At 45.0% G+C, this 24,179-nt stretch overlaps 1 protein-coding gene across 1 annotated transcript in view; it reads right to left on the minus strand.

The window, feature by feature from the left end:
• Positions 1 to 24,179, minus strand: part of PTPRE (protein tyrosine phosphatase receptor type E) — a 41,634-nt gene that overhangs the window by 12,138 nt on the left and 5,317 nt on the right. Inside the window, exons 2-11 of the mRNA XM_041461479.1 lie at positions 20,129 to 20,238; positions 12,800 to 12,902; positions 12,510 to 12,583; positions 11,066 to 11,202; positions 7,114 to 7,204; positions 6,832 to 6,908; positions 6,683 to 6,719; positions 5,680 to 5,777; positions 4,078 to 4,197; positions 2,942 to 3,102 (exon numbers count right to left, since the gene is read on the minus strand). Of these exons, the coding sequence (XP_041317413.1) occupies positions 2,942 to 3,102; positions 4,078 to 4,197; positions 5,680 to 5,777; positions 6,683 to 6,719; positions 6,832 to 6,908; positions 7,114 to 7,204; positions 11,066 to 11,202; positions 12,510 to 12,583; positions 12,800 to 12,902; positions 20,129 to 20,238 (1,008 nt within the window). The remainder of the gene's footprint in view (positions 1 to 2,941; positions 3,103 to 4,077; positions 4,198 to 5,679; positions 5,778 to 6,682; positions 6,720 to 6,831; positions 6,909 to 7,113; positions 7,205 to 11,065; positions 11,203 to 12,509; positions 12,584 to 12,799; positions 12,903 to 20,128; positions 20,239 to 24,179) is intronic.

Consider the following 24,179-nt stretch of genomic DNA (forward strand, 5'->3'; position numbering starts at 1 on the left):
TGCAGCAGCGAGCCTCGTGCTCAGACTGGACTGAAATACTGGCTGGGAAACATTAAATCTCAGATCCTTTAGTCCAACTGTTCCTACCATGTTCCCAAGTGCCACATCCAGAGGGCTTTAAAATCCCTCCAGGAATGGGGTTCCACCCCTGTGGGCTGTCCCAATGCCTGGTCACCCTTTCAGTGAAGAAATTCACAGAATTCACAGAATTATCACTGGGTTGGAAGAGACCTTCAAGATCACCGAGTCCAGCCCAGCCCCAACACTCAACTGAACCCTGGCACCCAGTGCCACATCCAGGCTTTGTTAAACACACCCAGGGATGGTGACTGCACCACCTCCCTGGGCAGCCATTCCAGAGCTTTATCACCCTTTCTGTAAAAAACTTTTTCCTAATATCCAATCTAAACCTCCACCTTTTTCATTTTAACAAGGCCAGCAGAAAAAGAGGGATGTTTTTAGCATAAAACCCTAGCTCTCTCCAGTTGATGGGATCAGAATTATATTTAAAAAGACATTTGAAAATAAAGTCTGCTTGACCATCTCTAATAATTCTATAATAGCTCTATAAGGCTGAGATAAAATAAATAACTATAATAAAACTCTAAAGGTTAAGATAAAATTTCAATTATTCTTTTAGGAATTTTTAGCTCCACATTTCCCAACGTTGCCATCCCTAAACACTTTCTGGTTTTTATATCCTGAAAAGCCACGAGAGGGAGCACGACTGTTAGAAATGACAAAATTCCAGCGACTTTCAGCTCTTCCTTCCAGAGGAAAAGGGCATGGCATCCTGTACTAGTCATGAGTAGCTCTCCTTTAACCTCTGGGCAGTTTGCTTGGCTGCAGTGGCCACAAACATCTCCAGGAACATGATAAAAACATCTCCCCTCCCCTCACAGGCTCAAAAATACAAACCAATTCTCAGCAAGGCAACATCAGGTTTTCAATAAGACCAGAACAATAAAATGATTGCATTTGTAGTACAATTATTTCACTTCCACACGCACTTTACCAGCAGGGAAACCAAAACCCATGAGCTCCACTATTCCAGAGGTCTGGAGGGATGATGGAGATTCCCTTCACTCTCCCTTCCATCCACCCATGTTGGTCCTCTGGCACCACAAGGAATGCCCCTCGTGTCCCAATGCCTGAATTCCCACTCAAAAGAGATTGTTCTCCTCCTGACAGCCCTGGAAGCCACCTCTGAGCACTGACCTCCCCTCCCCAGTTCCCACTGGTCCCTCACTGCTCATTCCTGGAGGTTTCAGCCCAGCTCAGCTTCCTCACTCCCTTTCCAGCCATGATCCCTTTTTGGACATCCCTGTTCCCTCCCAGGGTTCCCAGATCAGCTCTGGGTTCCATCCCTGCACGTTCCTGCTGAAGCTGGTGACTTCTCCACCCTGGGCATTCACCTCCTGAGTGTCTCCATCCTTAGCCTGCCTCGTGGCATCCCTCACTCAGCCATTCCTCAAAGTCCCTCTCCACCCACTGAAAAAATTTGACTTCTAAAAAAACCTGTTTCTAAAACCTTACAGAATACAGGAATCAGCAGAAAATCCTGCCACTCCTCTTTTTCACTCCTTCACTTCCAAATGCCAAGTCATTGTTTTATTCACTTCCCAAACCTGACTGGAGAGCTTTTGGCCAGGGTGGCTGGGGCAGATTTCCCTACAGGCTCCCTAAAAATGGATGGTTACTCACTGCTGATGGGCTTCCCTTTCCTTTTCCCAACAATTCAGTGGTGTCACATCCTGAAGTGGGACGGAAGCTCAGTGTCACCTCTGTCCTCCTCACTTCTCACCCTGACACAGCACGGCCTCGCCTTTTAGATTGAAATCTCTGCAGGTATTGATGAAATTGTTTTGTGTTTTCCTTGCTTTTGGCTTTCCTTCTGCTGGGTAAACCAAGCACAGCATTTCCTGCTGCTGCCAGATAAAGCTCAAGCCCAGAATGAGGTTCCACATACAGCAAAGGGCTGTAAAAATATTCTCAACTGAGACAACTCAAATCTACTTTTCCCATCTAAATGGTTTTTTTATTCATGACACCTGGGTGAGAAGGTGAATCCCAGCAGGACAAATACCCTTCTTTTTCTCTATCACACATATTTCTAGCAAGGAAAAAGACAAACACAAGAATTTACATCTTTTTTTTCCTTAAAAACAAGACCCAGACAAAGCTGCTCTTCTTTTCTTTTCATTCTGCTCCTGTGCTCTTTTTATTCTAACCTTGCAATGAAAATTGCTCTTGAAAAGTCACTTCCTGCTCAGGGGTGAGCTTACAGCTGCTACAGAGGTTGCAATTATTCTCTTCAAACTGTTTGGGAGTTTGGTTTTAGTTTCATTAAAGATTTCAACAGTTTAGCAGCAGGATGTGCCTGTGTGAGTGACCAACGAGTGGGAATTGGTTCTGGATTGGGATGAAGCACATTTTTTAAATTGCAGCATTTAAGTCTCTTGAATTCAAGTCTTTCTTCCAAACTTTTCAGGCATTTCATGGCTAATTTCCATAAAAAAACTGCAATATGACTGTGGGAGAAGTGGGGGATGAATTCCCAGAGCAGCACTGAGTGGCAAAGGCCACACATTTCTATCACCAGTCTGTTTTTCTGACAAAGAACAGATTTATACCAAACAATGGAGATCTCTCATAACAAAAACCCCAAAGAGCAGAACAACTTCTGTTTGAGTATTAAACTGACAACAAAGATAGAGCTTTGGAAATTGTTTTTACTCTCAGCTCTCAAAAACTTATCAGATTATTACCCTCGAATAGAAATATGTGAGTAAATATATCTATAATATAAATATATATATATAATACATCTAAAATATACATAAAGTCTTTAAAAATATATAAAAATATGTTTAAAAAACTTAAATATCTATAAATAACTCCAGGCCAAGCCACAGGAATGGCCTGAGGAGCACATACATACCTACAGTGAACCACAATTGGTCCAGCATGGGCAGGATTCAAGGTCTTGACTTTTTTCAGGAATTTCAGCATGCCAATAGGTGTGAAAGGCACCCCAAAATCCGGCCAGCTGGTGAAGTGGAGCTGGGTGACGAGCCTTGGAGCTTTGCATCCCTCCTGGAGCTGCAGGAACACCAAGACTCTGAGTGTGACACCTCATTGCTTTTGTGGTTTTAGTAGTTGATAATTACTGATTTTTTTAAATGTTATCTAAGTGTATAGATGATATTAGTTATTTTACAGATATGTTTCAGTTGTTTTTACTGTTAGTGAGTTAAAAAACCCAAAAATATTAGTTATTATTTGATAGTTATAGCTATTTTTGTAAAAGTTAAATGTATGACACATATTCTAATACTTTGCAAAAGTTAAAACTATAATATATTTATTACACTGGTCATAAATGAAAATGTTATTAGTAAATGAAGTTTTGAGAATGCAAGTTCCACAGGGGCCAGATCACAATTATTATATTAAAAGTAGTTAAAAGTGATTATAAATATATTAAAATCCTTGTGATTAACAACTGGTAAAAGTTAATTTACAATAGCAAAAGCCAACAACCACACAGCTATTTAGCCTAAATCACTATGTGTCACTGTCTGGAAAAATCCCTTTGCCAGGATTTATCTCCTGGGAAGCTGAGAAGCCTCAGAGAAAAAGGAAAACAATAATTATCTGATTTGCTTCTCCTGTGTTTTGCTGCTTTGGGATGTGTTTGGACATTGTTTACCAACAGGTGATTGTTTTATTGGTTTCATGTGAATTGTTTTTACTTATTGGCCAATCACAGCCCAGCTGTTTTGAGGCTCTGGAGAGAGTAATGAGTTTTTCATTATTATCTTTTTAGCCTTCTGTCTGTATCCTTTCTGTACTCTTTAATATAGTTTAGTATAGCATTCTTTAATATAATATAGATCATAAAACAATAAATTATCCTTCTAAGAACATGGAGTCAGATTCATCATTTCCTTGCCTTCATCTGTGAGCCTCAAAAATAAAACACACTGTGTGGCTGCTGGCTAAAATCAGCCACATTCCTAAAATTCTGATTTTTCAAATAGCAAACATTTGAGGTTGTCTCAGCTCCGGCCTCACCGAGTGCACGCAGAACTTGCGGATGGTGTAATCCACCAGCACCATGGAATCCTCCACGGACACACGGACACTGCCGTACGTCCAGCAGCCCTGGTCAGGCCAGTACTGGAAACACTTCTCCTGCACAAAAACAGGGAATTTCAGGGCCAAACACGGGGAATTTCAGAGCCAAACCCAGGGAACTTCAGAGCCAAGCACAGGGAATTTTGGAACCGAGCACAGGGAACCTTAGAACAAAACCTAGGGAATTTCAGAGCCAAGCACAGGGAATTCTAGAACCAAACCCATGGAACCTCAGAGCCAAATCCAGGGAATCTCAGAGCCAAACCCATGGAATTGCAGAACCAAACCCATGGAATCTCAGAGCCAAATCCAGGGAATCTCAGAACCAAACCCATGGAATTTCAGAACCAAATCCAGGAGCCAAATCCAGGGAATCTCAGAGCCAAACCCATGGAACTGCAGAACCAAACCCATGGAATCTCAGAGCCAAATCCAGGGAATCTCAGAGCCAAATCCAGGGAACCTCAGAACCAAATCCAGGGAATCTCAGAACGAAACTCATGGAATTTCAGAACCAAATCCAAGGAATCTGAGAACCAAACTCATGGAATTTCAGAACCAAACCCAGGGAATCTGAGAACCCAACCCAGGGAATTTCAGAACCAAACCCAGGGAATCTCAGAACCAGGCACAGGGAATTTCAGAGCCAAACCCAGGGAATTTTACCACCCTGGCTTTGCTTTCACTGCCACGCTCTCCTGGTTGATCAGGGAAGGTGAGCACAGCTGTGTGTGCAGAGCTCCTCACCTGGCACAACTTCAGCACCCTGCTACTGCTTCTTAAATTGATGCAGAGAGGTGAGAACAGCTTTGAGTTGTTTTTTAACCAGCTCAGCCCCCACAGCTTTTGTTTCAGTTTGGCAGCTTAGTTACAGGGTGTCCAGCTGTGGGGACTGTGAGGTTTTCACTCCGATTTTGAGCTTTAGCTGCAGCCAGGGAGAAATTCAAAGCAGTTCTGCTTTGGATCCATCAGGAATATCCAGATTTAGCAGTTCTGGCTGCTCCTACGGGAATTGGCCCTCATGGCCTGGCTTTGCTGTTTGACCTTCATCAAGCTGCAGTAGAAGTGCAGGAAAATCAAGTCCAGGAGGAAAACAAGGAATGCCCATCCTCAGGGGAGGAGTGGGGGACAGGAAGGAACAGCAGCACCCTCACAGCACAGCAGCTTTCATTTCTCTTTGTTTAGTTGACAAACTGTGCATTTTGAAACATAATACTCAGGAAAATGAGCAGAGTTTTAATCTTCCTTCCCAATCAATCCCATCCACAAGTGTAGCCTTACACAGGGATAAAACCACGGGAGTTTTCCTTTGGCCCTGGGCTATGCAGGACACAACTGGCCATCACCATTTTCTCCTTGAGATCACCTGATATAAATGGGTATTTCAGACATGAAAACTGTATTTTGGAGCAGGAACTTGGCTGTGCTGAGAGGGGCCAGGGCAGGAAGAGGTGAGAAATGCACCTGGTGAGCCCCTGAGCAGCCCTGACTGCTTTTGGAGCACAGGGGACATCCCAGAGCAGGGTGAAAGCTCTTTACCTCTTTTCTTTCTTTCAGGTTGGTTAACATGACAATAACGGCCGATTTCTGCTCCCAGATCATCCTCCAGAAGTCATTGACTGTTTCCTGCTTGGGTCCTGCAGACAGAAGAGGGAAATGCTCAGGAGAGGGATGGGGCAGATCCCAGAGCAGTCCCACACCCTGCCTGGGCACCCACCCACAGCTGTGTTTGCTGCACCTGCACACCTTTGGAATCTACCAAATTTCTGTATTTACTTATTAAATTATCCCCCCTCATGTTTTCTTTCACACAATAATACACCCAAATCTACATTTTTAGAAGGAATTTCCTCTCTTGAAATATCACTCATAAAATCACAGAATGGTCTGAGTTGGAAAGGACTTTAAAGATCATTTAAAGCATTTAATAATTTACTTTCCACTCTCTGTCATGGCAGGGACACCTTCCATTGTCCCAGGCTGCTCCAGCCTGGCCTTGGGCACTGCCAGGGATCCAGGGGCAGCCACAGCTGCTCTGGGCACCCTGCTAGGGAACAATTCCTGCCCAAAATCCCATCTAAATCCACCCACTTTTCAGTTCCCTGTGTCCTGTCCCTCCATGCCTTGTCCCTCTCCAGCTCTCCTGGAGCCCCTTCAGGCACTGGAAGATTTGGTAACACATTAAATCTCAAATATTATTTCATCTTGTAACTATGGCAGGAGCAACATTTAGAATTCCCACTTTGCAGCTCTTCCCCATGCCAAGGTCCAAGGTTCCCTTGGAATGGATCATCAGGAGACACCAATTTCCAGCAAAGAGGGTCAGGAGGGGGAAATGAGTCTCTGCCAGAGCAGAACCTACAGAACTGCCTAGAGGCAGCTGGTCACCTCACACACATCTCCAGCTCATTTCAGCAGCAACCTCTGACCCCAACCTCACCCCTGACCACCACCTGCAGCTAAAAATAACCTTTCAAACACATCTGTAATTAAATGTGCTCAACCCTAAGCTATAGAGAAGAGAGAAATGAGAAGGAGTTACCTTGTGCTGCTATAAATTTATTCTTTTCCTTATAACCCTGTGGAAATAAATGCCACAGCAGTTAAAAGGTGAAAGGCCAAGGTGTGCTAGCAGAGAATTGCTTCTTTAATGCCCAAAGTTTGGCCAGCTGTGGGCAACTCTCAACTCACATCTATATATGATGCATTGATGTAGTCTGAAGGTGGGACTCCATCAATTTGGGTCAAAATCACTCTGGAGTGATCATCTGAAAGAAAACAAGGACATTGGGAAGGCATTAAATCTGGAATATGGTATTTCCTTGCAAGCAGGAGGCCTGGAAAAGCACAGACAACACAAGAACAGCATTTCTGACCAGTGAAGTTGTTATTATTTGAGTATTTTCAGCACTACCAGCAGCCTGCTCAGTGCCAAAATGAATTGTCTGCTTTAAAAGAAAAGTGAGTGCTTACATGGCAGGATGTTGGGATATCTGTTCTTCTCCCTGTTTTCCTCCTTATTTGCCATTTCAAATGTTCCCTGCACATATCCAGACGTTAATGACTGGGGGAAAAAAAAAAGAAAAAAGATATAGAGTCAATGTGTTAGAAAACAAATAATTTTGACTGCGCATGGCTTAGGGAAAATTTGCATCCGCCAGAACTAAATATATTTCAACTTTTTCCCCCCAGTAACTTTAATTCCTTTCCAGCAGGCAACTACATCCTGGCAGATTTGACTCCAGACAGTGAGTTCAGCAGCTGGGGAGAGAGAAGGAATCTTTTCCCTCTGAGATCACAGTTATTTAGCAAATTGTTCAACTCTGAGCTGCTGCCTGGAGCTGCCATCTGCCACGGAGACTCAGAGCACTGATGGCAGCCACAGGAGCTGGGCTGGGCCTCTCATTCACTGCTGAGGACATCACAGATCCAACATCCTGCTCAGCTCTGCAGGTGAGGGCCCAGCCTGGCTGAAAAGGAGGAAGGGAAAATAATTTATATAATAAATTTATATAAATTCATTATATTGATTTTATATAATGTAATAAACAATACAATTGTTTATTATATCATAATTATAATACAATTATATTATTAGATTATTTAGAATATAATTGACATATATAATAATTATTTATTATTATACAATTATATATAATATATATTATATAGTATTATATATAATATATAAATATCTCTATTATACCATTATACATTATCATATATAATATTATATATTATAATTATTATATTATTTAGTTATTGTTACAACATTATTTATTATAATACTAATAATATGATTATTCTATTATTTATTATTAATAAAATAATTGTATGGGTTACAATTATCTTAACCATAAAATTATGGTTAAAATAATTGCAACTCATAAAAAATAAAGGGCTTTTATGCAGTGTGAGTCAAGTTCTGAGTCATCAGCAAGAGCTGAGTGCAGGTAAATTTAATCTGGCTCAAAAATAACCCAAACAGTTGTGGAGGGCAATAAACCAAAGGAAAAAGCAGAGGAGAGGGTGAAGATGAAAGCAAGGAGGTGCCCAAGGGGGGCTCCTCCACTCTGAGATGCTGCCACTGCAGAGGGACCAAAGCAGAACCAGATTTGGAGAAGTTCTTGAGGAGGATTTCATGAAGTTCCTTAAACTGAGCCCCAAATCCCACGAGGCAAAAGCCCAGCAGCGTGGGAAGGCAGCAGCACCTCCTGCCAGCCTGAGTCACAGGGCAAGGAAAACCAGGGTCAGGCAGGGCTGGGATTCCCCCAGAGCTGCACAGGGGGACACGGGAGGAGAGGGGGGCAAACAGCACCCTGCACTCCGGGCTTGCTTTTTGGGGCTTTTGTGGCACGTGAAGCTGTGAATGGAAGAGAGAGGAGGCTGAGGAAGAAAGCTGCTGTCAGCAGACTGCTTAATTCCTGATGTGAATGAAGCTCGTGGGTTTTTATCGGCCCATTTTGCTGATTAAAGTACATTTATGAAACACAAAAAATGAAGTTTTTGTGTAAAAAGAAATAGTGGAAGGTGTCGCTGCCCGTGGCAAGGGGTCGGAACTGGATGAACTTTAAGCTCCTTCCAACCCAAACCATCCTGTGACCCTACGAAATAATTATCTTTTTAAACACTATCTCTTCCAACTTCAAGTCAAGCACCCAATTTTCAATTAACAGCCAGAGAAATTCTGGGTTTTGCTGTGAAAAACACAAGAAAAGGAATTAACTTTGGCCAGAGCCCCTCTGCATGCTCCGGGTGCTGAGCAGGGCAGAGCCCAGCTCCTGCTCCCACCCACGGGGAGGATGTGAATCACCCGGATGCTCCTCAGCACATCCTCCCAGCTCCCCAAACCACGAGGAGCTGACGGGTCCTGCTGGCCCTGCCCCATCTGCTGCCAGCCCACCCTGACCTGTCCCTGCCAGGCTGCAACCCGAAAATCCCTCTGGAGCTTTGAGAGGCTCAGCCCGCCCAGGATCAGCTCAATTCCTCCTTTTTTAGCACTGAACAAGCACAGGGATGTCTTAATCAAGCCAGAATTCGAATTTCCAAAGAAAACTCTTTGGGGAAGCATTTCAGTAATTAATCTGAAAATCAAGGCGATAATCCCAAACTTCCAGGGATGGTCAGCAGAGGTGGGGGCTTTACAGAAATAAATCAATTTTATTTTAATTTTTTTTCTTTTTTTCCTGTTAAGAAAGAACACACTCTTCCAGTGCCCAATGTTCACAAAGGAATCACATGAAAAAAGAAAGAGCCTCTGCTATCCTGGTGAGTGTCCAAGGGGTGCAATGGACCTCTGAAGGGTCATACAGGCTTTAAGGACAAAATCAAAGGTGCTGGAGAACACCATCAGGCACATAAATCCAAGAGAACTGTCCTCAAAGTCAGGAACTGTCCTCAAAACTCTTCTCTCCCTGCTGGGTGTCTTCATCTTTTAATGTCTGGTTTCTTTTTACCAAAAAAATCACTTGGGACCAAACCCCTCAGGTTGGTGCACGTGCCTGGCTCCCAGAACTCACCATTTTCAGCCCAAATTTGTCCCTAATTCCTACTGGAGCTCCTGCATCTGCATTCCCAGGGACGCCTGGCCCCTGACATGTGGGATGGGGAGTGGGCAGAGATCCCTGGAGCATCCCCAGGGCAGGGCTGAGGCACAGAACCAGAGAATCACGGAATGGTTTGGGTTGGGAGGATCTTTTAAATCCCATCCAGTGCCACCCTGCCATGGCAGGGGCACCTTCCCCTGTCCCAGGCTGCTCCAAACCCCAGTGTCCAACCTGGCCTGGGACACTGCCAGCCCTCCCAGGCTGGAGCAGACAGCTCATCCAGGCACAGGAAAAAAATCACACTGAGCATCAACCCCATCCAGCCCCATCACTGCTCATTTTTGGGGATCAGACCCCAGGTTTTTGGGTGTGGACAGAATCCCACACGCTCACAGCATGGGGCAGAAAATTACCAAAGCAAAGAGGGGTTTAAAAATGAAAAGAAATGGTTTGTTTCACTCTGAACCTCAGAGCAAATTCATCAGGAGAGTCAAAATTCACCCGCGCACACTTTGTCAGGCTGGTTCTCACTTTCATTTTCAGCTTTGAGAAGGATTTCCACAATGCTCCCTGTCTGATAAGGCAGAAGTCTGTGGTTTAAATTTATCATCAACCAAACTGCAGCTCTAAATATGCTCCCAATTAAGAAGGTAACTCAACAGCCTGCCTAATCAACACGTGCCTTGGCTCTCACAAATCCACGCCTGACATTTAAGCTCCTGCTTTGCTTCTGCTGTGGAGGGAAGTGAAGAGAAGTCATAAAAATTCTGGAAAAGGCCCCGAGCTCAGGCTCCTGGTGCTGTATTTCTCCACAGGAATCCCACAGGGGCTCAGACTCCAGGTGCAGCTCATCCCTACAACCACAAAATCCTGCCCAAGGCCACACTCAACAGGAAAACCCTGAGAGCTGAGACAATTCAGAAACTCTGTGCTGCAAAGAGGGGAGTGCTGGGATGGCAACCAAGAGCAAAAAGTCGAATTATCAGGAAAAAAGAAGTCAAACCCCACCAGGGCAATGTTAAGGCCACCCTGTGTCCTCTCCTCTAAGTTCTTCCCATGGAGATGAAACACCCAAAACCCCCTACCACCACTATGAAAATCACTGCTGAAGACGTTTATATTCAATGTTGCTCTCCTCCAGCTTCAGGAAAACACTAAAGACCTTCTTGAAATGTTAGCAAGAGGCAAACAGTTCATATAACACCAATTCAGCATCACAAATGAGTAAAAACTCCAGGTTTTATCCAGATGAAAGGTCCCCACACATGACAGAACCTGTAAGAACAGCACCAATCCCGCACCCAACACAAGAATTATTAATACTCACAGATATTTTGCTTTTTCCCCCTGTTTCCAGCCACCCATGTGTAAAAACTTACATTAAACTCTTCCCTGAAGAGCTTCCCCTCGTCGGCCGAGCGTATCCGGATTTCCTCCTCCAGGTTTTCCACAGGGATGGGGAAATACTTCTTGGGGCCCGAGGGAGACCTGCTGAGCAGCATGACCCGCTGCTGTTCTGTCAGCACAAGGGCAGGATGCGTTAAAGGCATGGCCAGAGCCAGGCATTCCCAACTACAAATTCATCTCGGTGCTGAAAGGTGCCAAAGCAAACTGCTGCCGTGATACTCTGAGGTGCTGAAGGGGATTTAAAGGAAATTAAAACACCAAATCATAGGCCAAGTGCTTGCTTTGGGAACATAATGGTGCCAAGAAGAGCCACTGCTGGTGAAATGAATGATTTCTCTATTTACACTGGATTTAAAAGTGACCAAGTTTTATTCAGAAAAGGAGAAGGTTCTTTCTGCTGACAGGGCAAGGACAGCTTTTGGCACCTATCACCAAGGAGATGCTGCCAGATTATTTCATTTTGAGGGGAAATAATGCTAATAATAATAACAATAAATAATTTAGCTTTAACTTGGCAGCCAGCAGAAGCTGTGCCCCAAGAGGAGCTGCTGCCCTGTGCACAGGAACACCCCAGCAGGAAGCTGATGGGTATTTTTAGGGTTTTGACTTTTCCTCTGCCTGCCACCCTCTTCAGCTCACTCACACATCACGCATGGCCACGTGGGACTGACACAAACCACAGATTTATTATTATTAACTTGATCATTTTTCTCTGGGTTGTGATTAAAACAACTTGCCCAGCCCTGCCAGGTTTGAGCTGGGCCCCACGGAGGAGCCAGCCCGGGGCTCCCCACGGCAGAAACAAACCCAGCCCAACTCAAACCAGGGGGAAACACTTGGAACTCCCCAGAGGGTTTTATTTTGGTGCCTCTGGCTTCAAACTGCCCCATCTCAAACCCTGCCCCACGTTCAGAAACCACCCAGTGTATTCACAAAGTATTAAGGAGTTTTTTTCCCATCTTAAGAAGAAATACTGCAGTTCCTTCTCTAAATACACGGATCACAGCATCACAAACGTGGATCTCAGCTGCAGTCCTGGTAAAACATCTCCAAAGAGCCCAGGGAGGTTTTACACAGAAACATTTGCTGCTTCACAAAGCGAAACCTATTTCAAACCAGCAACTGAAAGTTAAGATTTTCCATAGACTGGTGGAGTATGGATTTCTAAATATGGATCTCTAGTCCCAGGCCAGCTTGGAGGGGACAACCAGGGGCTGGAAGATGTCCCTGCACATGGCACAGGGTTGGAGCTGGATGAGTTTACGGTCCCTTCCAACTCAAACCATTTGTGATTGTATTTTTTCAGACTATTTTCTCTTTAATAACAACTTAGATTAGAAATAACAGCAAACATTGAGTAATTTTAAGTTAAAGACAGCAATAAAAAGGAGAGTTTGGAAGCAAATCTCCCCATACCTTGTTCTTCCAAGATCCCATTTGGCATCTTCTTGTCTCCGGAGTTGACCACAGCTTTCCTGTGTCTCCTGAACCTGGAACAGAGGCACCACATCAATCCACAACTGAGGCAAGAGGAAAGCAGCATTTCCCCCCCCCAGACCCTTTTTTTACAGACCACGTAATCCTGGAGAAGCTCTTTCTGTTCATGCTGGCAGGGAGAGCAGGGCGGGCACGGCCGCGGCTCTGCCTCGCTTCTGCTTCCGTGGGAGGGCACAAAGAAAGGATGGGCTGAGCCCACGAACACCCACCTGAAAAAATACCCCACCAGCACCACGAAAATGACCACCACCAGCACCAGGATCAGCAGGGAAGTCAGCAGCTCCTTGTGCAAGGTGTTCTCCTCGGTGGAGTCTGGGGATGGAACAAGAAATGTGGAGTATTAGATGTGGATTGCCTCATCTGGCACAAAAACTGTGCTCAAGGCACCAAAAATTCTGTCCAATTATCTGCCTCTGCTACTAAAAGCTTCATCATACCTGACACAGGCAAAGCTAAAACTGAAAGGTTTTTTTTTTTAATTTTTAATTTTTTTTCTCCCTTATCAAAAGCACAACCAAACTACTGCTGCTGAGAAAATCCAAGATATTTTTCAATTTCCCTGTAATCAGAGAAGTTGAGCAGCTATAAGGTACCGAGCTGAATTTGTAGCCCATTAAAAGGTTTGCTGCAGTGCCCTTATGCACATCAGCTGCTTCTCCACCACCTTTCAAATAAATATGAAAAATTTGAAAAATATGAAAATGCCACCTTTCACAGGGATTTTATTCACTGAAATTCTAAGAGATTTGATTCACTGAAATTCTATATACATATAAGAACAAGCAGGAATAATGACATTTTCCTCAGAATGGAGATTAAAGAACATCTTTGTTATATCTGGTACAAGCTCTGAGTCTCACCCTTCTGTTCGCAGTGTTTTACGGAAGTGTCTCTTTACCTTTCACTTTCATTATGCTTCTGTAACCTTTTAGTTCTGCTGAATAATTCAATACAGAACAGATTAAAATCATTAAAAAGCCAACATGTTTTATTTAAGGAAGCCAAACTCCCAGTCTGAACCTTCAGCAAGCAAAACACAACCCTACAACCACTCTTCCAAAATTAAGGCAATTTCTGCTGCTGGTATTTTGCTGCTGGTATTTTTTCTCTTTTAAACTACATTCACACACTTTAAGGAGTTTTTTTACCATGCCTACAGTGGCCTTTGAGAGCTGACAGACAGAAGTGTTGGATGGGATATTGGGGAGGAATTCCTGGCTGGGAGGGTGGAGAGGGCTGGGCTGGAATTCCCAGAGCAGCTGTGGCTGCCCCTGGATCCCTGGCAGTGCCCAAGGCCAGGTTGGACACTGGGGCTGGAGCACCTGGGACAGGGGAAGGTGTCCCTGCCATGGCAGGGGTGGCACTGGGTGATTTTTAAATTCCCTTCCATCCCAAACAATTTTGGGATTCAAAAAAAAAAAAAAAAAAAATTTAGGAGTAAGTAACACCTGCAATAATCCAGAAAGGATTCCCGTGGATCAAACAAACACCCAGAACTGATGGCTACGAAACCATCTGAGAGTTTGGGGCAGCTGGAAACTCTCTGGATGTTCCACAGGGTGTGGGGGCATGGGAAACAATTCCTGGAGAGGCACAGGTGAGCTCGGGACACAGAGGGAAAAAGGGCTCATAAATCAACATCACAATTCCCAGACAGGGAAGGCAATAAAAGGCACGAGGGATGAGTTTTAGGTGGTGTGTAAAGATAAAAGTGACAGGCATGACAAAACTGCAGTCGGGAGCCATGGCTTGGCAGGGGTTCAGGAAATCACTCTTGGAAGGAGCGGCTGGATGAGGATGAATAACCACCCAACGCTGTCTGAGGGGTGCTCTGCAACTCTGTCTGGGAGCCAAGGCTGGCAAGGAAACAAACACCAAAAAAATCCCTGGTTTTGTCCCTCACAGACAAAACGCAGCCACTTGCACAGAGTTCAAATGTCACCCTCAGGATTTGGGGGTTTGTGTTGGTTCTCTTTAGCTCTGAGACAAGACCAGTGACATGAGAGGGGAAACAACAAGTTTGCACCACGAGGGAGTTAAAACTTCCCCCAGACAATTACACAATGAAAAAAAATCACCCCTCTCTTCCTTTCACAGAACTGCTGCTCCATTTTTGGGGTGTCTGTGGAGAACTGATTCCCAGGCAAACACTGAAAGCTCAATCCCAGCCAGGAAAAGAGAAGCTGAACCTTGTGCCAGACAACTGCCCCCACTTCTTCAGGACAGAGCACCCCCACCACGACTGATTTAATTCTCTGTCCCAAGATCTCGCCTCTCCTCCTGCCATTTCACAAGGAAATTGGGTCACAATCCACTAAAAGTCCCTTTTTCTTTATTCATTTATTCCCAAACCCTTGCAGCTGCTTCCCAATGGCTTCATCCCTGCAGAGCCTGGGAATAAGGCACAGTGTGGTTTCATTTTTTACCTCTATTTTGTTTCATTTTTTACCTCTATTTTGTTTCATTTTTTACCTCTATTTTCTTTAATATGACAAAATTTATAAATGTAGCCCCGAAATTGCATGAGAAAGTTAAAACTGAGGCCATTGCAGGCTCAGAGGCTGAAACACCTCTGGCCAACACAACTGTCTCCAGACCAAGGGGGACTTCAAGGGGAACAAAGGCCTGAAATAACTTTTTAATCACTACTGCTTCAAAAATTGATGACTGGAGTAAATAGATGCAGGTGAGACAAATCCTCCAAAGCAGGGAAACTTTCCCACTGCTCCCACTCCAGGAGCTGTGCCCCAAAACCACCAGGATTTCTGTTCACAGCCAGCCAAAGATCATCCCAAGGGTATTTGTTTAGAGATAAAATGAAGAAGTGACTTTAGTATTCCCCAGAGAGGGGGATAATCACCAGGAGGATGTGATTAAAAGTGTGTGATTAAAATTGTGTGATTAAAACAATTTTTCCCCCTGTAGAAAAGCAAGCTGGCAGGGCAAAGTTTGCCCTAAACCTGAAATTATTCTGGTGAGCGAGATGAAACAAAATCTTTATCTGAGCACAAGAGAAATCCCACAAGAACCAACTCTATTTCTGCACAGGTCTGATCTTCTCTTCAAAACCCAGAGATATCACAAACAAATGTCCAACAGGGAATATGACAAAACCCACACTAAACCCACTCAAGCTATTTTTGGAAGAGAAAACCCCAACCCTGCCATGGCTGCAGAAGGGAAGCAGCTGATGGGCAGCTGATAACCAGGAGATTTGTTTGGGATGTGTGAAGCAAAACCCAAATCAGAGAAAAAAATATGAAATAAAGGAAGGGCAAAGGAAAAAACACAGGTAGGGGAGGGAAACCAGCACCCACAGCCAGCAGGAAATTATGCCTCAGGTTTTGGCTTTTCTGCTTTCCACATTCTGTGCTGCTTTAGTGTGTGGGTCTGGGTTCACACCAGGGGATGGTGAGCTCTGTGCACAGAGCAGGGAGACAAAACAATTCCTGCTCCAGCTGGGCACCAAGGACAAATGATCCAAATCTCAGCCCAAGAGCACAAACCCCGTGGGCTGGAGAGAGAAAAACAAGCAGGATGGGAGTGCAGGGGCTGAGCTGGAATTGGACACTGAACTGCAATGTGCACATGGAGCAGAGCTGATCCCAGGGAGAGACCCCGTGAGCGCTCGTGCATTTTGGGACCATTTGGGTTCATTTTGGGTGCAGCCCTGGCTGGGCTCTTGTGCTGCCCAAGGTGGATCCATGGAGGAGATCCTTTGAATCAATCCCTGCTTTATTCTTTAGCTCCATTCAGTCTCTGTTGTAAGTCAGCCTGCACAAGGCACCAGTACCAGTAAATGTGAGTTTAACACCTCAGAGCTGAACCCCACTGGGCAAAGCCAGCACAGCCCACCTGGCACTGCAGTCACACAATCTGAGTCTGGCCTGGAGGGACCTTTAAATGTCACCCAGTCCAACCCCTGATCTGAAACCACCTATTTCTGAAGTTCTGCTTTGCAAACTAATTCTTGGAATTGAGTGTCTGCAGAGAATCCCTCTGGCATTTAAATACGAAATAAAATGAGCCAGATTCCTCCTCCACAAGTCAGTTTTCTGATGCTGCCTCATTTTCTCCATGAAATCACCAGCACGAGTCTCACAGGGAAGTCCCACTCTGGGTCCTCCTCGGTACTACAGAGTCACACAATGGTTTGGCTGGAAGGGACCTCAAAAATCACCCAGTGCCACCCCTGCCATGGCAGGGACACCTTCCCCTGTCCCAGGTGCTCCAGCCCCAGTGTCCAGCCTGGCCTTGGGCACTGCCAGGGATCCAGGGGCAGCCACAGCTGCTCTGGGCACCCTGTGCCAGGGCTGCCCACCCTGCGAGGGAACAATTCCTGCCCAAAATCCCATCTAAATCCACCCACTTTCAGTTTAAAGCCATTCCCTGTGTCCTGTCCCTCCATGCCTTGTCCCCAGCTCCTCCCCAGCTCTCCTGGAGCCCCTTCAGGCTCTGGAAAGCCTCACTGAGGTCACCCCAAAGCTTCTTTTCCCCAGCCTGAACAATCCCAGCTCTCCCAGCCTTTCCTCCATCCCACGGAACGTTTTGGTTCATTCCCACAGCTCCAGGTGCTCCCTCCCCATGCAGGGACCCCAGGGCTGGACACGGTGTCCTGGGTGGGGTCTCTCCAGAGTGGAGACACACAAAATCTTATTTTCACATTCCCACTGACTTGTTGGAAGCTGAAACCAGCACTGAACAGGAGCCCCAAACCTGACCCATTTTCCTGCCTTTGAACCTGCAACTCCTCTGATAACTTCACTGCCTCTGAAGGTTCAGACATCAGGGATGGGAAGGAATTGTGAGGATTCAAAGGCACCAGGAACCCTCATGGAGTAAATACCACTGGAATGCAAACATTTGGAAAGGTATTTGAAGGTTTACAACTGCAGCTCCCAGGCTGCTTGCACATTTCAACAACTCCAAAAGTAAAAATGCAAGAGGAAGTAAAACAAACCAGACTATGATTAATCCTGGGGAACTTACAAATATTTGAATTACCAGGAGTTACGGGATGGTCACGGGCAATATCATGAATAAACAGTCTGCAACAAGGATCTGGGAGCATGAAGATATCTCTACTGCAAATATACATTTATTTATGCAAAGCTAATAAATATTAGCTTGGAAGCCAGAATTAGATGCTCCCTTCCAACCCAAACCATTCTGTGGTTTGATGGTTTATATTTATTTAATGGAGTTGAATACCTGGAGTAAAGACCAGGGCAAATTTCCAGTAAATGGCAGTGCAATAAACCCCAGAATATTCTCATTTTCTAAAAGGGAAATTTCAAGGTAGCAATTTCATGGCTGCAATTTCAGGGTGTTCTAGCAGGAGGTAAAATGGCAGCAGTGCTAAAAATCGACCCATCCAGACAAGGTAACCATGTTTTAAATAAGAATAAAGCTGACATTGTAATTCAGCAAATCTTTGAAAAAATCAAGGCAGCTCAAATAATGACATGGAATCATTTATACCTATTCCTTTCAGAATCAAAAGTATCTTTTGGGATCACACATCAAATTAGCATGCAAAAGGAAAACTGATTTTTTTTAGGCTCTTTTAGTTCTTTCCATAGCCTGTTAAATGAACTTTTCTTTATGCTTCAATCAAAAGTCTTTATTTTTATAGTTTAAAATGCTGTATTAATTCAATGGCTAAATTTATTAGATAATCCAATTATCTTGGTTCTCTTTCTGCAGCAGTGTAATTTTCAGGGTGCACCTACTTGTCTGTCAGAAAAAACTCTTTCTCACTGCAAAGCCAGGAAGGCTTTGATAATTAGGAAAAAAACTTTAGTCACACCAATCATTTCTGAATCATATCACTGAAATTAAGATTTAATTAAAATAGGAATGATCAGATTACTCTTATCCATATTATCAGACTTAAATCCAACACAATTTGGAATTAAGCTCTGAAGATGAACGACACTGATAGCAAAACTCCCTTTGTACTCATGTTATTAAAATTCTGGGAAGTGATAAAAACAACAAGTGACTTCCCCTTCTCAATTCCCATATTCTGACATACTCAGCCCAATATTAGTAACTTGTTTTCCTACAGCTGCAGGTGCCAGACAAGAAGCAGGGACCAAAATCTACTTGACAATACTTCAAACTGATTAATTAGCAAACTCACACTCGGCTAAAGCTTCATTTCTATGAATAATTTGTTTTTTTTGGGAGCACTAAGCACAGGCACACTCAGATTGTCACTGCTGATGGTGGAGCCCCTTGTCCCCCCAGCAGAGCTCCGGAGTGCCCAGCAAGGGCTGCACCCAGCCTGCAGTCAGATCCTGCAGAAGGAAAATGCTCACACCTGAATTAGCAGCAAATCCCAGACTGGTTTGGGATGGGAAGGTCCTCAAAATTATCCATTTCCACCCCTGCCATGGCAGGAACACCTTCCCCTGTCCCAGGTGCTCCCAGCCCCAGTGTCCAGCCTGGCCTTGGGCACTGCCAGGGATCCAGGGGCAGCCCCAGCTGCTCTGGGCACCCTGTGCCATGGCTGCCCACCCTCATTTTATTCCCAATATCCCATCTAAATCTCCCCTACTTCCATTTAAATTACTACAACCAAGAACCAAAACAATCCCAGGGGCCATGAGCCCAGCCTGGCATTCAATTCCTCTCCTTCCCCAGGGGTGTAAAGTTCACAAACAGATTAAAAGCAAGTAAAGCAATAAATCAGCCTTCTATGAAACACTGGGTGTCAACAACAGTGACCTGAACAGTCATCAAAACGTGGTCACATTGCTCATATGGGACATCAGCAGCTTCATCTCCCTGCTTTGGGCTGGAAGGGGCCTCCGAGATTATCCCACTCCACCCCTGCCATGGGCAGGGACACGTTGTGCCATCCCAGGCTGCTCCAAGCCCTGTCCAACCTGGCCTTGGGCACTTCCTCAAACCCTCCAAATTCCCCTGAACAAGCTCCTCCCCAGGACTGCCACATGTCAGGACGTAGTTCTGGGAGGGTTTGAGGAGGAAAAAATTCTGCAAACAGAAATGAGGATGAATATGAGGTGCTGTGGTGGCCAAGAGAGCTCTGCCCAGCCTCTGCTCTAGGGCAGCCTGCACAAGGCATCCAGAGAGGAGGAGATCACTCTCAGCTCCTGGAACAGCTCTCCTGTTTCTCACCTGGCAGGACCCTCCACAGGACACCTCACACCCTCCTCAAGTCTTTGCATGAAAACCCAGAACTTGTGTACAGGCTCCTCACAGTGTTTCAGTTTTCTATTCATCCTGCCGTCTAATGAAAATTTATTTCCTGTTATCTGTGCCCAAATCCCCTCAGATCCCCCTGGCAGCCCCTGGCCCCTGCAGCTCCTCCACCTCCGCCGTGGTTTTCCCTCCCATGGCAAAGAGAAAGTGAAACCCCAACAGCACCCACGTGCAGAGCAAACCCAGAGGACACCTGGCACCATCAGAACTGTGTCACTGGGGTCAGAGTCCTGCAAAACCATCCTGGACTGTGCCACCAGGGACACCCCCTGAGCTCCATGCCATCCTCCCCACAGGTCACTCCTTACTGGTTGTTGTGGTTGTTTTGGGCAGTTCTGTTCCATTGGGTGGCAGAGCTCGTGCAAAAATGAAACTAACACAGAGCAGCAGGAGCGAGCAGGAATGTTCCATCCTGGACCTGCAAGGAAGCAAAGCAGAAGATAAATTTCCAGGTCAAATTGATATGGGTTTTTTCTCCCTCGTGGCAGAAGGAAGCTAAAGTAAAAGCAATGTTTGCTTGAAATTTAAATTTATTTAAACCCTGTTTTATACTCTCCCATCACATTAACATTGAATGTTCAGTTTTGATGCAAAAAGAAAAAGAAAATACAACTTGTGCATGCCAAAATTTCATTCAGGAGATTTTAAATCCAGCAACAGAATGGTTGAACATGAACACTCAGCCATGGTTCACAGACACCACCAGAAATCAGGGCAAAAATGCTCCCTCCTTAAAAAAAAGCCATGTGAGGACACTGAGGAAACAATCCTGGGAGTCATTCCCAGAGATGAGAGGAAAATTCATAACAAAGAGGAAAAGTTTTTTACCACAAGGAGCCAAATAACATCAGAAAGCTTCGAGTCCCTTTAATACACACTTTTAGAGTTTCCTGATCCCACCTGACTCCCTTAGCCACAGATGAGGGGCTCCATGGATGAATTCCATGGGGGAACGTTTGCCACAGCTGAATCTCCTCTCTCAACTCAGAATTTCAGCATTGGTGAGACCAGAATATAAGTCCCAATGTGAAGAAAATTGGAGGAAAAGTGTGATGAGAACGTGCTGTCTCTTAATTTAGGCAAACTCATAGATGGAGACAAACAGGTCCAGAAATACTCCAATCCCTCTAAACAGAGGTGGAAAATGAATGTTGTTATTAATTTGTTGTGATTTATCCAATCGCTAATGAACAGATTAATTAGGAGAGGCTCCCATCTCAGCCATTAGCCAGCCCTGCTTTATTTAGAAATAATTTCACACAACCTCTGCTTTGTGGCAGGATTTATCCAGATGGTGGCTCTGCAGCCACTGCTAAAATTCTGTCCCTGGAAATGCTGCTCCCCAGAGCTCCCTATTTCAGGGTAATACACTGAATTTAACAGTACAATTTCCACAGAGCATTACACAGTCCTGCCTCACAACACACTAAAAAACCCAGGAATTTGGCAGCCATTAGAATAAGCATTAGAAAATCCTGCCTTTCCATGTAAAGTGGGATAATCCACCAGAAATAATCCCTGGATAAACTCAAATGTAGAAAAATCTCCCGTGACAACAACTTTCACACCACCTTTGTGCCGCTCCCACAGCTGCTACTCAGAAGTGAAATATTCCCAGCCATTCCCAGCCCCTCCAAAGCCTGGTCCTACACCCAGGAGTAAACTCAAGCTCAGCACACAGCTCTATTCCTCGTATACACAACTGGGAAGCTCCATGTTGTTTTCTTTTTCCTAATACAATGAGTGAAAAAAATAATAATAACAAATATTATTAGCATCAAACTTCATTTTCTTAATTTTTTCCCCCCAGTCCAGCTTGCTACTAATTTACTCCTTCAATTCCTTCTCCTACTATTTCTAATTTAAGCAGCCTAAATGTCTTACAATCTAATCCCATTCTTGAGGTTTTACAATCCCATTCTTTCCCAATCCCATTCTTGGGATTAGACAGTTAATTGTGTTCAACACCTCCCTGCAAACTGTGCCTGCATCATTTTGAGCATTATATAAATGTCCCAAATTAACTATTTATAATTATATTATATTTATAATTAGAAACCTTGGGACACACAGCAGCGCTTAATGGAACAGAAGGGAAGGGAAAGGAAGGAGGATGTGGAAATGTGGAATAAAGCCAGGATAAAAGTGGAATTAACAGGGAAGAGGTGCTGAGTGCTGGGATGCTTTCCACCCTCAGCAAAGGCTGCTGAAATCCACTGGAATTTCGGGTAATCAATCCTGGCAGGGGCTGATTTTCCAGGGCAGCGGTGAGTTCACTTTCTCCTTAAAACACATCCAGCTCATGAAAAAAAAAAAAATAAAAAATTAAAAATCCACAGAATAATTGAAGTTGCTGGAAGGTTTCCAGGAGAGCAGAAAGTGAAAGGAACATCAGTGCTTCTCTCCAAATCCCTGTCAGGAGGGTTTTCCAGATGCCAGTTCCCTGCCAGACCCCTGGAATCTGTTCTCTGGGATGTGATAAAAAAAAAAAAAAATTCTCTGGGATGTGATAAAGTGTGGCTGGAACATGCTGTGGTGTCCCTCAATTTATCAGAAATAAACACAGCCAGGAAGATTATGCAAATCCTGAGATTTTGGTTTTGGCCAAAGCCCTTTGCATTTCCAGTCCTGAAGAAAGGAGAAGGAAAACTCCAAGGAAATCCAGGAGCTGCAGCTGAGGTGGATGCAAAGGACTGGGCTCAGCAGGACCAAGCAGAAAATCATGGAATTAAGGCTGGAAAAGACATTTAAGATCATAAAATCCAACCATTCCCAGCACTGCCAAGGCCACCACTGCCCCATGTCCCAAGTGCCACATGCCCATGGATTTTAAATCCCTCCAGGGATGGAGCCACCAAACTGCCCTGGGCAGCTGTGCCAGGCCTGGACAAACCTTTCCACAAAGGAATTTTCCTTAATTTCCAATCTAAACCTGCCCTGGCACAGCTTGAGGCCGGTTCTCCTCATCCTGTCCCTTCTCTTCCCGCTGGGGTGGATGGGGAGGTGCCCAAGCTTCAATCCCACAAAAAATCCCACAAAACCATCGTGAGTTTTACTCTGTATTTATATTTATGGCCTTCACGTACAGGCCTGCAACGATACCATTTTCTGAACAAAAAAAAAAAACTAGCAAAAACCCACTGCTGCAGGCACAGCAGCATTTCCCACGTTTTCCTTACTCACAAAGGCACAAAGTCATGATACAGCCTGGTAAAAAGAGAAGGAAAATATAGTAACAACTCTCCTGAGAGAACAGGCAGGGAGAAAAGCATGGCTGAGCAAGGAAGGACAACCACGTGCTACAAAAGAAGCCTCTTGTTGATAAAACTGGAAAGGAAAAGATCCAGGGAGACACAAACTGTTATTATTACACAGCTCTGCTGTAGGGCAACTGTTGTCCCTTCTGAAAAAAGAAATAGGAACTGCCTTTAAAACAAACAAACAAAAAAGTGAATTTATCAACTGGTATCCTACTGCATGCAGCCTTTATTCCCTGGATATGCATGGGTTGGCTTCTGCTCCCAGGGAAACAGCAAAGGGACAGGAGGATTGGCCTCAAACTGAGCCAGGGGAGGCTCAGGGTGGACATCAGGAGGAATTCTGTCACAGAAAGGGTGCTCAGGCTTGGCAGGGGCTGCCCAGGGAGGGTTGGAGTGCCCATCCCTGGAGGTGTCCCAGGAATTCCTGGAGGTGGCACTCGGAGCTCTGGGCTGGGGACAAGGTGGGGATGGGGCACAGCTGTGACTCGGTGATCCTGGAGATCTTTTCCATCTGAAATGATTCCATGATTCTAGTCTGAATGGCTCAGGCACCTCAGGTTTAACCCCATGGATTGATTTTTTCTGTACTTTATTACTGCTCTGGGACACCTTCCACCATCCCAGGCTGCTCCAAGCCCCATCCAACCTGGCCTTGGGCATCCCAGGGATGGGGCAGCCACAGCCTCCCTGTCCAAGGGTCAGAGCAGCTGGAATGTAGGTGCAATGGCACAGGGCAGCCTGGACACCTCTGGCCAGCTCCTCCTGCAGCCCAAGGAGGCGTCGTGAGGACAGCCCAGCTCCCCAAAACGTGAATAAATGGCATTATTTCCAGGGATTAATGGATTACCACACATGGCTAATTTCTATTTTGGCCGCAGAACTGAATCCTCATCTGACCTGACAGCTCAAGAGTAAAACCTGGGCTTTGAGAAAATAGGCCAACAAAACCTCCGTGGTGTCACGCGGCCCTGCCACAGATCTGGAGTCCTGTTCCTTTTCCCAAGGATGCACCAGCTGCTTCAGAGCAGGTTAAATTGATACCCATCCCTTGCATCATCCTAAAGCAGGAAAAAATCAGAGAAACACTCCAGGTAACACA

Source organism: Pyrgilauda ruficollis, unplaced genomic scaffold (assembly GCF_017590135.1).
Source record: "Pyrgilauda ruficollis isolate IOZ18807 unplaced genomic scaffold, ASM1759013v1 scaffold15, whole genome shotgun sequence".
NCBI lineage: Eukaryota > Metazoa > Chordata > Aves > Passeriformes > Passeridae > Pyrgilauda > Pyrgilauda ruficollis.